Source organism: Falco biarmicus, chromosome 8, assembly GCF_023638135.1.
Source record: "Falco biarmicus isolate bFalBia1 chromosome 8, bFalBia1.pri, whole genome shotgun sequence".
NCBI lineage: Eukaryota > Metazoa > Chordata > Aves > Falconiformes > Falconidae > Falco > Falco biarmicus.
Genome location: NC_079295.1, coordinates 13,096,754 through 13,114,752, shown reverse-complemented (window position 1 = coordinate 13,114,752; position 17,999 = coordinate 13,096,754). Strand labels below are relative to the sequence as shown.

The window sequence follows — 17,999 nt, the reverse complement described above, 5'->3', positions numbered from 1 at the left end:
CTTTGGCGCCGAGCCAATGCAATTTCTGGGCGTTATTTCAACTGGGAGTTTTTCATCTTTATTCTATTGCTGGTATTGTCTCTGTACTACAACATTCACAACGTGAAGCTGAATTTAAGTTAAATGATTCAAATTAAGTTATGCTCCTGGCTACAGATTCTTAAACAGGATGGGATTTTGTCTCATAAGCTGCCACGATCGACTGTTGCTTTCCTGGCGGTTTCCCCATTGCATCGCGAGGACGTGGGTATGAAAGAATTGCACGCTACTGTAAGTGTAGAGGGGAAGAACAAAACTGAACCTCAGTAGCTGAAACAACAAGCAAGACATGAACAGCACGCTACTAGGAATAAACCTCTGTGGTACATGAAACCTAAACTCAGGCAAGCATCAGCAAGGATCTAGGAAACAAAAGGGCAACTAAGAAAGGAGAGAAATGAGACTATCCACTCTGTTCATAGACTGCCATGAAATGGCAAGGAATTCAAGAGAAAGTGGCCATCTACCCTGCTTTTTTTATCAGTACCAATTCTTTAGTTAGAGATCATGCACTTGAAATTTTTTTGTAGCTACCACGTGTTTTATTTCTGGAGCTCACAATTTCAGCTGTGAACATCTGAATAATAGGCAATGTGGATAACGAATAGGGGTGGAATCTACCCTCTGGTAAGGAACATTTCCAGCTAGTGGGTGCTCTATTTGTAATTGAAAACCTTTGATTAAAGTATTCAAAATGAAAATGTTTGCTTATAGTGTAGCCTCCTTGCAGATCAGAATTAAATTGACAACAGCTGTGACTATGATCACTCTTCTAACCCTCAAAAAACAATTAAGGTTGCTGCAAGGGAAAACATTAATCACAATAAAGCAGAACCGATGAAGAGTAGAAGGCAACGGGCATGAAAAGCTTGTTCAGATCTCTATCGACTACGTAGCATGCGCAAGCTGACAAGAAGCTGTATATATCCTGTAAGAGCAGGTTGTAGCAGAAAGATAATGATGCATATCACCTCAGAGCTATGCATTTACATATGGCTGGAAAATACTTGTCTTTTCTCAAGGTACGCATTAATGGGTTTTGTAACTTTTCTGGATAAAGCTTATCTCCAAATATCTTCCTTTTAAATATTGTATATGAAAGTAATTGCGTAGTGACATCAAAAGATATTTATTTAAACTCCAATGCACTACTTTCTATCTAGAAGCTTCCTTTATGTACCATCCCTATTATAATCACGTGTACTTCATCCCATCACACAGCACCCACCTGGGACAGCAAGATAAAGCGAAATTATGTATCACTTAATTGAACATACTTTCACTTTCTTACAATATGACCCGATACAAGTACATTACAGTTTTTGTTGTCATTTCTCGATCCAAAAGACATTTCTATGCAGCAATGGCCTATTGCAGATTTGTAGAAAATCACTGGTCCTCATGCTCACTGTAAAGAGATTTCTTTTTTTAAAAAAGTGCAATTACTTTCTTATTTTGTACTAGATCAAACAATTTGAGAAAGAAAAAAAAAAATGTTACGTACCAAAAATGAGTAACTGATTTTTTTATAAGATCAGATGTGTCTGATACATATATTGCTTGTTCAGCAGCAAATTCCAATACAGTATCTGAAAATCTGTTGTCAGTCTCTCCTTTCTTACACTGCACCTACAAAAACAAACATTGAAAATGAGCTCTGGGTTACCGACTTCAGTCCCCTACTGATTCAAGCAGCCATAAGCGTACCCATGAATGAAAACTTTTTTTTAAAAAAATCTGATGATTTGCTTTTAGAACTACTGACTTATCACACGATACCGGTTTTGCTACAGCTTTTTGTGACAGTTTTTTGGTCTGGTTTGTTGGGGGTTTTTTTGGTTGGTCGGTTTGTTTGTTTAGGTTAGTTTTTTGGGGTTTTCCCTTTTTTGGTTGGTTGGTTTTTTGGGTTTTTTTGCTTGCAGTGTGTTTTCTTGGTGATTTTTTTTGGGTGTGTTTTTTTGTTTGGTTGGGTTTGGGGGTTTTTTTTGGGTGGTGGTGGTCAAAAGTAAGTCACATAACCGAATACCTATTTCTGCACATTATAAACTCTTTGGCATTTTGGCTGCCTATCACTGATAGAGGTAGGTGTGCCTTAGGCAGTTACAGTACTGGATTACGGCTGATTACAGGTGTCACTACACTGCCTTGCACAGACCCAGCTTATACCAACTATCACTTTCCCAAGCGATTACCAGGCAAAGGTTTGCATTTCAAACAATCTGAGGATCCCTCCTTCACTGTTTGCACACAATTACCTTTCCTGGGGCAGTACAAGAGCCTTGCCACGGGGCCAGCTGCTTTCAGCATCCCAAAACATTTGCAACATTTGTTTCATTATATCCCAGTGAAAGAAAATGCTCTGCTTATGAATTCTGCCAGTCTATTAACTGTAAGGGAGTCTCCCTTGGTTATTTTTTCTTTCGCTTTTTTTTTTTTTTTTTTTTTTTTTGCTTTTCTATTGTCTTGCTAAATAGCATTTAGTGTGAATGGACAACTAGTTATATTTTGTAATTTCTGCTAAGCAAGGCCACACATAATTTAAAAACTGGGTTTTACATGTTCAGTTTCTCATTAAAGTATACAAACCTATCATATATGCACAAGGATCTATTGTTTAATTCCACTATTTTTTCCAGCTTGTTTTTCCACATTGCTTTTTATTCTTGCTCCATTTAGAAAAAAGCTGACTTGACTGTAAGATATGGTGAGATATCCATATATAAAAAAGAGAGTTACTTATAGTTGGAGAGCGCAACAGGTTCTTACTTTGAAAAAAAACCGTAAAAATGGTCTTAAATTTCTTCAGAATACATAGTTGATCAAAACCAAGCACTTTCCATTTTAAGTGCATAGCTAAAATGATGGGTGAATCATTTAAACACTAACTGAAACGCTAGAGAAATATATGGTCCTGGACCATTCTTCAAGTCCCATGGAATGAGACGCCCTTTCCCATGGGCATCATTCCCTTCTATGTAATTTATTGCTCAGACTGAGTAGCACCTAGGTTTCAGGTTCTGAAAAACTGATTTAAAGTTGGATTAGTGGCACGGGTGAACGCTGTTGCTCCAAACCTCTGTAATGTTTATGGACCTTGTCCAGCGTTTGTAGTCTCATTAGAATCTGGGACCAAATGGAGCTGCTGCAGAATGCCTCCCTGTCGCTTCAACTACAAGCGTTATTCTCTGTATTTATTCCAGAAACTATTTCAATTTGTCTAAAAAATACACTAAGGATTTACATCATAAATTTTTACCAGATAATTTCTGAAATAAATAGAATGAATTTATAAGTACTAAAATTATAATATTTTTTTTTAAAAAAATCTCTTTTCCTAGGTAAAAACTTCACAAAACTTAGACGTTAATACATCATATTTCATTTATTGATCAACTGTATTGGATGGTAAGTATATCCACTATACTAGAAGGTAATTGCAATTGCTCCAGTCTCCTAAAGGACGCAGAGAGAAATTATTTCTGTCCTAAGTCATACAGCATGTTTGTGACGGAGATAAAAACCAAATCTATGACCCTTTCTTTCTGTCTTCAAGTACACTGTGCTCCCCACAATATAACAACTATTCCGGGATCCTGCATATGTTTTAGCGTGTATACCCAGGGCTGTCTGACAGTAACAGAAATTCCTTCCTAACCCCAAAAAATAACCAGAATGCCATATACCGCAAGCCTCAGATGTATGTCAATGGTAAGCAGGAAAGGTTTTCTTTCTCTTCCTCTGCATTTTGCAATGCAAAATGAAGCCTCAGGAAGAAAGGTGTGTTTTTAATCTTCCTTTTTGACAGCTCACGTACCGACCGACAGCTTTAAAATACAGTAATCTGACAAGGAGCATCACAAGACACAGAGCCGAGAGGAAACAAGAATTGTGTTTAAACCCTCAAAGAAGCAAAGGTGGAGGGGTTTTCGCCTGAGAAAATATCTCTTGGGATAAATACTCATTCTCTTATTGCATAACAGAGCAAGTATATTAAAATTTCTGGATGACTTGAAAGAAAAAAAAAATTGAACATAAAATCAGTTCCTTATGACCAACAGCAAGAGAAAGCCAGCTCACAAAATCTTCCTTGCTTGCAAAAGGAGAACGAACGTGCAAATTATTGCATAGACTTTAAAATAAAAACAATATAGCCAGCATTTTTTAAATTATCAAATTCAGTTACTCTAGGCAAAACTTGGTATGCTGATATTTTCCAGGAAAATAATTGGATGAGATCCCATTTATGGTTGTTAGTACACAAATATGGTATGCTTGGTATGGTGAAACCTAAGGAAGTGCCTGAGTCAGTGAGGCTGGTGATCAGTGTGATAGGTTTGTGGCAAGAGAAAATTCCAAACAGTTCTTATACAGGCTCAAAAAGAGCATCCAGAACTGTTTAATGGCTTCAGAAATTCCCACCAGACCCAAAAAGCTGTCAAACATAAACCCAGTTCAAAAGTTTGCCGTGAATATCCCAAATTAAAATTCCAGACCTTGGCTTGAGAATTCTGAGTTAAATCTTCATAGAACCAAAAACTTATTAACACAGACTAGTTCAGACTATAAATATATATTCAGAGCAGCTCAATCAGATACAGACGTTGTAGGTGAGGATATGCAGATTTCCAGTTAAACCAGTACCTACTCATCACTATTTTAGCAGAATATTGAAAAGCAAAGGGTCCCTGTCTTTATATCATGTAGCTGTTACCACATAGTAAGAGTTGCACATCACTTAAAGGAATCATTAATTCAGTTCTAGGGTAAGATGCATATAATAATTCTGTGAAAGGAAAAGGTGTAATAATTTAAGAGAACAAGCAAAAATTATTTGAAGCTGAATTATCACAGAACAAACAAGTATTTATAACTAAATCACAATGAAAAATAGTGTGACACAACGCTAAACTGTGACTGTCTGCATCTATTGTAGATACGTGAAACTACAGGAAAAAGGGAACATATGTAACATATGAACATCTCAGGTCACCTGGTACCTTGACGTGTTCTTTTCTGATGACCAGAAGCAATCCACTGCAGAGAAGCGTTCACTGGGAGAACACCAGTAGGATGCAGCACTACCCAACTGAGCGAGCTCTCACTGTCCTGAAGAAGATTTCTATTTCTGGGGTTTGAAAAACAAAATTTCAGTCACTATTGAGTCTCCTGTTATTACCCATTTCTAAGCAGGAAAGAAATTCCACCTTTATTTTAAAACATATGAAAATAAGCTGCTTACGTTAGCTAACACTCAGAGGGTACAGACAATTTGCAACAAATTTCTGCCAAGACTATTGCAGATTGAATCTATAAGGTCCCATTCCTCATCATTTTTTCCACCTCTGCAATGCACCTCTGCCATCTCCACACTCCAGTCTTCCTCAGCGGTGGTGACAATGCGGATATTTTGCTCTCAAATCTCAGAAGCCACCCTCCATCCTGTCTTGTCACCTAAACATACTAAGTGGCCCAGCACCTAACTGAGCAATCCCAGACTTCTTGTCATCTAACACCCAGGTTCAGACAAGTACCACAAAACTGAATTTTGTCTCCCTATAAATTTAGGCCAGGATGATAACATCAAAGTTCAGCCTTACCGCTTACCTGCACTAGGGCCAGCCTTGAAGGCTACCCAGAGCTCCTGATAATGGGAGTACTCGGCACGGCAGCATTAGGATAAAATATGGTTCTATTTTGCACATTATTTAAATTACTTTACATTTTTTATTTCTACTATTATTATACTGTAATTAATTTATTTGTTTATGGAAGTGTGCACTGCATGTCTAGTACTATTCTGTAATAGCTGGATTTAAAGCCAGCCTCTGATTTCTAACCTAGACATCATTAAACAATTTATTTTCTGTGATAGCGGAATGTGCTCTTGGGCAAGAGCTCTCCATTAATATAAAATATTAACAATATGTATATGCATGCATTATGGATTTAAAAGACAAAAAGAAAGCTTGCCAGCTACTCTGTGGAGCTTTCTCCATCTACGAGGCCACTGAATTTCAGACAGCTGTCTGCTCAACTGTCATGGACAAGGAATCCCTGATGACCACTAGAATCCTACTTTCCTGTTGCTGAAGTTATACAAAATGTTTCAGGAAAAAAAAGTCTTTGATTGGCAATATCTGCTTAGCCCTCTACTTCCCACTGTAAGGTAACATTGTAAACTATCTGACAGCTCCCCAAATACCTACTCTTCCTCAAAAGGGGTCTCAGCACTGTCATCAAAATGCCTATAGTTTTATTTTAAAATATCTTACTAAGAACGATATTTTTGTAACTGCAGCATTTGAGAAAATTGTGTCATATTTAGATGTTCCTGCTGACGCATCTGCTTGTGATGTGTCAAATTGCATCTATCAGCTATGTTAAGCTTCATAACCCTGTGTGATAATGGAAAATGATGGGGTGAAGCAGCTTTGATACCATACATCACACTGCGCTACAGCAGCAGAAAGCCTGAAACACTTAAATCTCAAATAAAACCTCTTAGACATGCAGCTGCAGTGGTCTCCATTCATGTCTCTGTACAAATTTGCCCTCTGTGAAAAACACTGATAGGTGTTTGCTCCTCCAACCCTTCCAGGTAATTAGTCCTTCTGCTACTGCAGGATTCATACATCCCACTGCCAAGGCTAATGCCACACAAAATCAGGAAAATCCACTGCTTGGTATCCCGGGGTTAAAAAGTAAAAGTACCCCCAAGGGGAACTGAATAAAAGGAGGGGGGGGGGGGGGGGGCGGTTCTAGAGATTAATTATCACTACCCTCTCCAGGCTCAGTATTAAAGCTCTTTTTAAGAATCCTTGCAGCAGTGCCCCCTTCCACCTGGTCTCCCTTGTATGCCTTTGCATTGCCATCCAGCTTGATGAATATCGCCAGGTTCAATCCCCCCTCCCCCTCCTTTTTTCCTCTCCAAATGTACCTGCATTTTTTTCCCCATAACCACTTTCTACTGTCCTTCAAGACGCTCTTCAGCGTAGCCATTACTGCTACCCCTCTGCACAGTGCTCTATGTCCCATACAGCGCTGCCTCCCTCAATAACCTGCTGCCCAGAATACAGCCATGCTCCCAGTACCAAACTGGTGATGCACAGGGCTGGTTTACATAGATACTGTATGTCTAAGGATGTTTTATGCTGCAAGTAAGGTAGTATTATTATTGCTTTTATTCTTCATTATCAGTTTCTTGCTGTTGAGAATTCCCTTATGATAGCTTTGTGATTAACATTCTTTATCTCATCCCAACTCTTAGCTTCTATTTATTCTGCTTTTTACAACCTGAACAGCGTTTTGCCTGTTTCATTAGCCAATAAAAGATTTACTGCCCACATTGTTTTGTGGAAAACAAACCGCAAAATAACCCTGCATCCTACACTAGGTTTCCTCTTACAGCTCCAAGCCAGACCTAGCCCTGCCACAAGAACAGACTCCTGACTGACCTCTGCCACGGGCAGGTGACTGTACCTACATCACCAGACCAGAGGAAAACCAGTTGGAGATCCGAGTCTTTCCACTTACTAAACATAAAGCTGGTAGATAGCAGGTGGGTGTATGCAGAAGCAATGCATCTGCACCCTATGGGCTGTACGTGCTCCCGTACACTACTGCTGGCCCAATGCCCTTGTACCTCCCCATGCAGACTCTGGACTACCAGCAACACAGCAAAGGAAGGTCCTCCACGCTGTTCCACCAAACTATCTAGTCCAATGGGCATAAAACAATAATCTGCCCTAGGAGTGAAGCGTAATTCGCTTCCTTGCCTACTCAACCACTGGCCAATTTCTTGAGAGTTCTCACTGCAAATGTCTGTAAGGTATAGAACTCAGCAGGTCTAGAGCTGATGGACATCTAATGAGACAGTAAAGCACCTCAGATTATTAAATGCCTCGTTCACATAAACCACTCTGCCCCAGTGTTTCTACTCACATGCTTCTTTTAGACTGGCTGCAATTCATTTTGAAGTGGTTAAGACCTGAAGAATAAATGCCCAGGAATTGCGACACTCCTTCCATTTACGGTAACACCTCTGCTGGGAAGAACATGGTTAATCCTTCAACATGTTCCTCTGCACCCAGTACTGGATAAACTGGTGGTGCTAGAAGACCTTCTTTTTTATTTCTTCTGCTTCTGGAGAATGACAAGTTAACAGAAGGAAGCAAACCGTGCAGCTGCAGGCAGTGGCAGAGAGAGCAACATGCTTATTTTGCACGCTGAAGGTTCATTCTAGTGAACAATTTCTCCAGAGAGAAAAAGGACTTTATTAGGAGTAAGTTGTATGCAGATCTTCTCTCACTACCCTGTCTTTTTTTGACACTGATGGATTGACAGACCAGCTAGCAGAAGGCATAGAGGAAAACAGCACTGCTAATTTAAGTGGTAAAAAGATACAACGTACAGCCAGCCAATGTAAAGTAGGTGAAGTAACTTGAGGCAACTTCCCTCTACCCTAGAGAGAAAAAGATAGGTTTATTACACAATAATCACTTTCTTTTAATTATTATTCTGTGTCAATATTCCTCCCTTCAATGGTTTCTTCTACTATGTACATTTCAAACAAGCTATTCCTACTGCTACTTAATTACAGGTGCAAAATCACAGCCAGAGAAAAAGAATCCTGAACCAGTAAACCTTGTATCTGCAAGCAAACACATACATGCACACCCGTATATGTATAAACGCTACAAGTCGAGTAAAATACTAGTTCCAGTTACAATTCCAGAAGCAAAAAGTATTATTTTTGGCATTGCCAGAATCAGGTTTCCTCTTCTCAGCGTGTCGTACAGTGATCACCACCTTTTTATTTCAATGGGCATTATTAACGTGAGAGGGGAGACTGGATTTTGCTGTTATTTTTGCCAGCACTCCAGTGACATAAAAGCCATACAGAAAAGAGTCTGTTACATGCAAGAAGGTTTGGTGTCAAATTAACCAGGCTGTTAAATCTGAGTTTACAAGAAAAAATTTGGACCTGTGCTGGGCTTCGCTTTCTCTATAACCACAGCAGTGAAAGTACACCAATTTAATATCAAAAAAATCTCTTTGATTTCTTATGATAGGAAAAGATTCTTGACCTTTTGATGTAGAACCTTCTATATTTTAGCCTAATTCTTCCTCCAGATTCCATCAGACTAAATCAAGATAAGGCTGCACTAGAAGTGCAAGTTGTTTCTTTACAACAAACATTTTGAATGTGCAATAGTTACTTGCTGTTTCTGATCCATGAGAAATGTACACAGGTACTACCTACAGATGATTTAAAATCTGTACTTCCCTCTTTGTTGCTCCTTTTGAGGGGAAAAAAGAAAACAATTTCTCTGAAAAAATCTCATCGATAGCAAAGAAACACCATTGCTGATTTAATAGTAACCTTTTTTAATTCACAGAAACAATACTATATCCATCATGGGTTCACATTTGTGGCTTGTTTAATTAATAACTTTTTCTCTACATGGATTTGCACATTTTGATCTTATCCCATCAAAAGTAAAGCCTACCGATATATTATTTCACCTCAATATTGTATGAATGTAGTCCTACTTACTAAAACTTCTAAATGAGCCTGTACAGGTAGAAACCCCGAGATTTTCATTAACTTTTTTTCTTTGGCATCAGAATTAGAAGGTGCACGTGCATGTGTCAAAACACTGATGATACAGAACAGAAATTTTTAAAGATGTATCTTTATGGTCATTAATTACACAAATGCCTTTACAACAAAGGAGGTAAAAGACGGATTTAAAATGGATTCATTTTCCTTCACTGGATTGTGCTCCTCATCATACCTTATGAAATTATTATTCAACTGAAAGCTGCAAGTATTAAGGAGTTTTAATAAATAAAGAGCCCTAATGCCCCAGGTCAAAATAAATCCTCAGTAATATTAATGGCAAAGCTTCCTTAAACGTCATTGGTTTTAAGATTTCACCAAAAGGTCAAAATCCAGACTCAGGGTAGAAATCCTCCCAACTGTTTATAAAATCCATAAAGCTTGGAGCAAAAATAAGGTATCTTATAATGCCTGAAGTTGGTACGCCGACTCTTGCAGTTACAAGTAATAAAAAAGCCTGGTTCATATTCATAAATATATAAATTCCAATAAATTCTCAGAATCTTACTAGCAGAAACACAGGATATGATAAAACTCTGTAGTATTCCTGAAGTAAAGGGAAGGATAGACATAAAATAATATACAAAACCATGTCAGCTGCACACATTAAATCAAAGTGATCTATAACACACACATTTAGAAAGTAAGCCATGTTAATTTAAAAATATCAGACAATCTTTATACAGTAAAAATGTCTTTACTTTCAATAAAAAGAGTTAATATAGCTTTGTAAAATTTTACAGCTGGTAGGTATATTACATAAATATGTGCACTGGCACATATATATATATAAGTCTTTAGGCAACGTACAGTAACGGAAATCAGAAAATGAATGTATAGCGTTTAGAACCTGTAGAGTTTGAGCACCAAGGTAAAATACCCAGTAGGTTAAAATTTACCACCTAAGTTACAAACAAATAACTGTCTTCAAAATACATTCACATGGTCATAACGTATTGCCTTAATCAGAGAAAGTTAACAAAATCCTTAACATAGCAACATGAGCAATTTTTGGTCTGTACAAATCAATGAAATCCCACCAATGTCAGAAGTCGTACACCGATTTACACTCATTAAGAGTCTGGCCAAATATACTTAAAACTGTATTTTAAATACAGCGTATCAAGTAAATATTATCATAATGCAAAACATGTATCTTGAGAAAAATGCACAATTATAGAAAATGAACTTGACAGAATAATTACAGCCACGTTGTATGCTGTGTAAGAAGCATATTAACACATATAGTAATGAGAAATGGATGTCCCGATGGTCTTTTAAAAACTTAGTTTGAATACCAAATCCAAATGACTTTTTTCCAAGCGTAAAAAGTTTATGAGTTTATAATAAAAAGTTAACATTGCAAGTAAAGAAGACATTGCTTCATAATGGTTTAATTGTTGTTCAGTTACATCAAATGATAAAAACATTCTCACTCAATAATACTCTGTGAAAGGTGTTTCTTTTGCCAATGTTTGTAATCAGCAGTTGCTCAGTATGTGACTACCCACCACTCACTCCTGTAGAATCTGAAATCTGGTGATTTCTCCCTAGCAATTACAAGCTTGCATAGCTTCCAGTTTGTGAAGGAAACCAAATAAACCATTTGATTCTTTGCATGCATTGGTAGCATTATAAAAAAAAAAAATTTCTATGTACTTACAGACCAGAGTCCAATTACTCCAAACTGCCCATAACAATGCGAGACGATTATGTTCTTCAATGCTCAAAAGCTCCACTAGACCGCTACTCTATGGCTCACATTTCCTGAGAAATGGTATATCCCCAAGAAGGTCATAGACTGGACAGATTGCAACTTTCCAAGGACCAAAAAAAAGACACTCTTCTCATCTCAGTGGAACACATTAACTTTTCAGGTATTTCTCTGCAAAGCTGGTCTGGGAAATCACTCTAACAAAATCTATAACCTCATTTAGACTTAGATCTGAAGGTTTAATTCTTGCCGTTCAAGTGTATCACTTCTACTGTTTACAGTAAGAAGACACCCCATTAATTCTAAAAATTGGCAAAGTGGCTAGGAACATCGACACATGAGATCTGCGAAAATTTGGAAATTCAAAAGTAGATCAATTAGATTTAACAAATTTATCGGCATTAATTTAGAATGATTAAAAAATTCAATTCTTTAGCATTTTCAAGAATTTTTACTTGTAAATTAGACTACCAAGTTATAGAATAAAAATACACATTTAATCTACAATACCAGATAAAACATGAAAAAGAACTACCCTTATATAACTTACTATAAGTTATATAATTAATAATAAAACAGAAACTCAAAAGATTATTTTATTAGGTCATTTAATTTGGAGTGCTCAATTTTAAACGTAATTTGTGGTTTATTTTTATATTGTTTTTTCTTTTACATAAGAAGTCACATATACAAACAGTTCTAGCACTAAAGGCAATACCATATTAGAAAATTATCACATTTGATGGTTATTAGTCTTTTATTGTAAGTAGTTTATACACTATTGAAAAGCAGTTACAGTTGATAATAAATAATTGTGCAATGTCTTGAAACTGTTTAACAAATAAAATACAAAAAAAATAATTTCATTTGTAAGAAAAAAAGTAAAATCCAAAGCTGTTGGAACATTTTGTTGAAAAAATGCAGACTTCTAAGTTTATAGATGGGATTTTTCAATGAACATCACAACTGAAATTTTGAAATTGGGGATTTTTAATCTCCTGCCAGATAAAAATGCATGGATATGATAACATGCACCCATAATTGCCCTATGTGGTTTCTTTTTTCCAAGTGTAGCGCTCTATAATCAAATGGATTTTGTCTTTGATGAGACATCAGAACCCAGGGGACCATCTGCACCGACTACCGCAGAAGAGGGCAGAAATGCAAAGGCCAGCTCAAGTCAGCTAAGGCAGGAGACGAAGCAGCTAGCGCACACCTTCCTGCTTCGGACAGAGATTCCCATGCTTAGCGCCTGCTTGGCACCTGTATATTACAGGAGGTAGCGGAGACATACAGATTATGTAGGCATACTCTTGAAATAAAGGAGTATGAAGTTACTTATACGCTATATTTTTCAGGTACCAGATAAATAGCAATGGACATTCACCTGAAGTTACAACTAGAGAAAATATACCTTCTTTATGGCATTACAGGGAGAGATGCTTAGCAACATCCTGCTCCATGCCACAGCCTCAGGCAGGGGAGCCCAGCTGCTCTCCAGAACCTGACCGATCTGCTCTTTCTTATCAGCACTTCACTTATTAATATAGTTTAGCCCTTTGTAACTGCATGACATGGAAAACTCACATCCCTTAAGTTGCTGACACTGTAATCATAGTGGCAAGATGTTGTTTGTTATAAGTTGTAATGTCACATTATACTACAACTTACAATATTGATACAGGTAAGTTCTAACGCTACAGATGCAGAAAATAATATCCAGCTACATACGTTTTATGATATTACTTTCCAAACAGTTAATATGCAATGTATGTTAATGATACTCTAAAATTACTATCCTTTCTGTTCAACTGTATATAATTTTATTATACTATATAAAAAGGTGAAAAGAAGCAATTAATTGGAGAGCTAGCACCCACCTTTCATTACGGAGGGCCTACTTCTAGCACTAACAGCCATGCTGCAAATCCTTGGCTTCACTCACACGGTAAAATTCATTGTAACTCTGAAGAGATGGCTCCGGCTCAGAATGACTTCTGGTTTTATTCTGGACCATCACAGGTATGGGTCTGATATACCTCATACTAAAACAAATGAGAAGATTTCACTGGCTAAAGCTGGCTGAGGTTCAACAGCAATAAAACGGTTGCAGAGGTAGGGAGAAGTCTCTGGAATACGGTTAGAAATAACGGCAGCGTACTATTGTTTTACTGACTGTCTATTCTATGGAGGAAAGAGGGGGGTGAAGCAAGGTATGGATTTGTATGAAAGCCTGGCGGGTTCCCCATGAGAAACTCCTCGTGACCTCCCCTTCACGCTCACATGTTCTTGCTATCTTCCCACATCGCACAGGCAGCAGAGACCTCAGTCTGACAGATCTGTCCGCCACCAAGGGCTGTGCGCAGAGAGAGCATGCCTGGTGGAACCGAGACCTTCCCTACATTCTGCCTTTCCGCTATAGGCAATATTCCCTTGAAGTTAAAGTGCCATTGAAATTTTCCTCACCCCCACCCCCACCCCCCACCCCCCATCACTGATGTTATTTTTGTTACCTTGTCTTTTTTGGTTTAGAACAAAAGGGATTAGCTCCAACAGTCAGCAGTTCATGCGCATACTACAAGTAGGCAAAATTTGTCACGGTGACATCAAACCGTTAACATGAACACATCTATTACCCTTTCTCTCCTGTTCGGTAAGACAGCTGCCCTCAAGGTATTAGCCTCTGAGCCTCCCTGATAAATCACTGATGTATAGGAAACCTGATTATCCCAACACAGCAGGAGCAGAAGATGCTATTCAGCTGCAGAAGAACATGGAAGAACAACATCCATGAGGCTTATAATGAAAGATTTTTTATATACTTAAGTAGTTAACAAAAATTTATTGCAAGAGATAGTTTGTCACTAGATTTACAGTTTCGGAGAACATAGTACAAAACATAGTGCATCAGCTTTGTCTAAACATTAAATAGGTGCAAATACACAAAGATAAAAACCAAAAATGAATACTTTACAACATAAGTTATAGAACTATAAATATATCTTATATACATTATACATATTCTAAGACATGATTTTCACTTTATATACAGAGAGAGTTCATATTAGTATCAGACTATTCAGTGCTTTAGTTATAGTACAGGTCTGACCTTCGCATGAATGTTTGCATCGTTACACTTACAGTAAATGCCTCCCAAGGAATAATGAATCTTAATCAGTATATTTCTCAGGACCATTTTGCAAAGCCGAGGGGACTGCAGAAACAGCAGGACCATTTAGCTGAAGACTCCTTCCCCCATCCCCAAAAAACCTGTCTTAGAAGAGAGGCTGCAGAGGAATGACGGCCGGGTGCGGGGACAGCAGGGATGGGAAGACAGTGTGTGGCAGCGGGGGAAACGCCAGCTGGGTTGGGTGCAGGACCGAGGGCGGCAGCAGCGGCAAATGCGGCGGGGCGACAAAAGCTGCGTGGCCCCCCGGGCAAAGCCGCGGTCCTACTGGTAGATGAGGTAAAGGTGCTCTGGAAAGAGCCGGGACCTGCGAGAGGAACTGCTGGTGGGGCTGGAGAACCTTCAGCGTACTGGCGGCAGCGTGCTGCTGTAGGATAGTGTGATGGATGGTGGTTACGGAGGTAGAACACAGCGGCGGCTGCAAGGGTAAGGGCTGCAGCGGGGAATTTGGGGGCTGCATTGCTGGGGGAGGGAAGGTGAACTTCACTTTGCTGGCCAGCATGTTTGGTGGCACGATCTGCTGATACGCCTCGGATGGGAGATCTTTAAATTTTTCATGGTTATCTGGAGGGAATATCAGCGTCTGATCGGGCAGGGCAAAGGGGGCTATTAACTGCTCAGTAGTTAGAAAGGTGTGATTGTTTACATGTGCTTCTTTGAATGGCAAGGGTGGCGGGCTGCTAAATATGCCAGGATTACACTGTACCCATTCACTGGTCATCTCATTTATTTTCTCATGCGGTAGAGACTCAGCCAATTCATAATGGCAAAGATAGGATTTAGGAGGAACTTGTTCCAAATGTCTCTTAGGGAGGGGAACTTTGTAACGAGCTTGATTTTCACAGCTGTTGACGTTTTCTTTTTTCTTTTCATCCTGCAGAACATCCTGTGTGCTGGCAGCTGCCGGAGCACTGTGCCCAGGAACAGAAGCAGCAGAACCTGTGACGATGTCAGAAAATGTACTTGGAGCGCTCTGCATCGCTGCACATGGCATCAGTTTGTCATTTTCCAGCATGTGTGAACTATCTGTTTCTAGAGGTGACTTGCTTTCCTCCAGCTGCATTGTTTCATCCGTATCTTTTGCATGATCAGCTTTGGGATCCACGTCAGTTTCCTCTAGACTGGCTTGAGTCAAGAAGTCCCCCAAAATATTTAATGCAGAATTTGCAGAATTTTCTTTGGAAGGTCTGGAGGTCTCACTTCTTGTGTTCCTGTCAAGGTATACGTGATGAATTCTAGTTTTTCTTCTTCTGCGTTTCCCTTTTGCCTTGTGATGCGTACCTGAAGTATGCGCTTGCCTTAGATATTCCTCTGATAACGCCTGTCCATATGAGCTTTCCTCCGACGAAGAGGAATAGGTATGCTGTCTCCGCTTGCGATGGGATTTTTCAGGTTCCTCTGTCAGAACATTGTAACCTCTCTTTATGGACTGGTTGTGACTCGGACTCTTCTCCTCACTGCATTGTCCTAAACATTTATGCTCTGGGCTACAGCTTGACCTCCTGACTTTCCAGCTACAACATGTTTTAGAGTACCTTAAGCTGTGCCTCCTAGAACGCGGAGCCAGCTGCTCTGCCTGTCTCCCAGAACTTGCTTTGCTCTTTCTGTGTGGTCGTTTACAACCATGGTGTTGGCCACTATTTTTTGCACTCCAAATATCACACAAGCCTCGGTCCCCGTGTACATGATCTGATGCAGACGTGACTCTCTTATAACTACTTTCAGTGCCAAGCTTTTGATGCGACTGCTGTATCTCTCCTGTAGCTAGCCAGATATTCCCCGCAACTTGTCCGCACTTATCTGGATCAGTTTGGAGGTGCTGATGCTTATTTTCATCTCTGTAACTAATTTCTTTTTCAGTCACTGAGGACATCTCCATTTCTGCTGCTGTTGTGTCCCCACAGTGATGATGATGACAATGACATAGTTTTCTTCTCCTTTTCCGTTTTCTACTTTTGTGAAGCCATTTTTCATGGCTTTCTTTGATCCAGACTTTGTTATATTTCTCATCTATCACAGTGTTTTGTCGCAAGTAATTTTTAGAAATGTGGTACTTTTCTATTTTTCTAATCCTGAATGACTCATCCAAGGACACTTTATTTTGATTTTTTGCAAGATCACAATTTCTGACAAGGGGAACATCACTTATGAGGGGTATTGTATAGTTGCACACATTTTTATTCATTTCTGTTTCATAATCACCACACTCTGAAGTAGGTTTATTTGTAAAATCCGAGACTAAGCTATCGTTGGATTCAGTTTTATGGTGCAGATGAGGTATGCTTGGCTGATGCTTGGGCTTTTCTTGGCTGTCACTTGCTCTAGATGACTTGAAATCAAAATACAAAGGATTACAGCTATAAGAAATCGATGGGTCTGTACTCGTGTAAGTTAACATTTCTGTTGGCCACTGAAGAATATTTGATCCATGTTTGCTACGAACAGGAACAAAGGGTTCACAAGGTCTCTTGCGCATGTCCTGTTTGCTTTGTGGCGTTCCGCTACTGCTTTCTTCAGATGGTGATGGAACTAATATGTCTGCCCCCAGCTTTTGTATTTCAGTTTCAGTTGTGGATGAATCACTGTTCCTGTCTTTATCATTTTCCTCCGCAACATCCTGCAGAGATGAACAATCCTCTACAACCGCTTGTGCAAGAGCCCTGTTTGCCTGCAGCTCGTAACCGCTGCAGTCCAGGGGCAGGACCTCAGCACTCTCTGCAACCGCTGGCACCGTTTGGTCCGCAAAGTCTGCTGGACTTACATCAATACCACAGCCATCCATGTCCGAGGACATCAGCTGCTTTGAATGGGACACAGAAGGAGATAATATGGGACTCTCTAGCACCCTGGTTTCTTCACTGGCCAGCTCTTTTGACTCCTGAGCTTCAGGAGCTTCTGCTGTGTCGATGCATTTTTCCACCAGTGGGTGAAAACAGTCGTGTTTCTCCTCAGGGCACAGGACTATTTCTGCCACTGAAGGGGACTGAAGGTTACACGCTCCTGGAACAAACCTACTTCTCCTGCTCAATCCACGTTCCAGAGATGTTTCATCATTATATTCATAGAAAACAGCAGCTGAAGACTCCAGTTTGACTGCTGCTTTCTTAGGAAAAGCAAAAGAGAACCCAACCCTATGTCCTTGAGCTCCTTGAACCTGATCTCCACGTTTGTTAGCATCAGATTTATTACTACATGCATTTCCAGGAGAAGAAGAAATAACAGAAGCAATGTCTTTACAATTCTGCGCATCATGCATTAAAGTACAGCTGAAATCCTGTTTGTCAGCAGAATCTACAGCAGTACTTTGTGGGATATCATTGCAATGATCTCGCACAGTCACTGTAGTGGACTTGAACATAGGGCCACTGCCAGGAGCGCTAGGAAGGAAAACAAAACTCAGTCAGCATCTTTCAGAGAACGGCAGACAGAAATACAGA

General features: G+C 39.3%; 1 protein-coding gene across 1 annotated transcript in view; it reads right to left on the bottom strand.

Annotated features, from left to right (window-relative positions):
- Positions 1-13,875: 13,875 nt before the first annotated feature.
- ZNF804A (zinc finger protein 804A) overlaps positions 13,876-17,999 on the bottom strand; it is a 153,090-nt gene continuing 148,966 nt past the window's right edge. Inside the window, exon 4 of the mRNA XM_056350511.1 lies at positions 13,876-17,939. Within this exon, the coding sequence (XP_056206486.1) occupies positions 14,651-17,939 (3,289 nt within the window). The 3' untranslated portion in view covers positions 13,876-14,650. The remainder of the gene's footprint in view (positions 17,940-17,999) is intronic.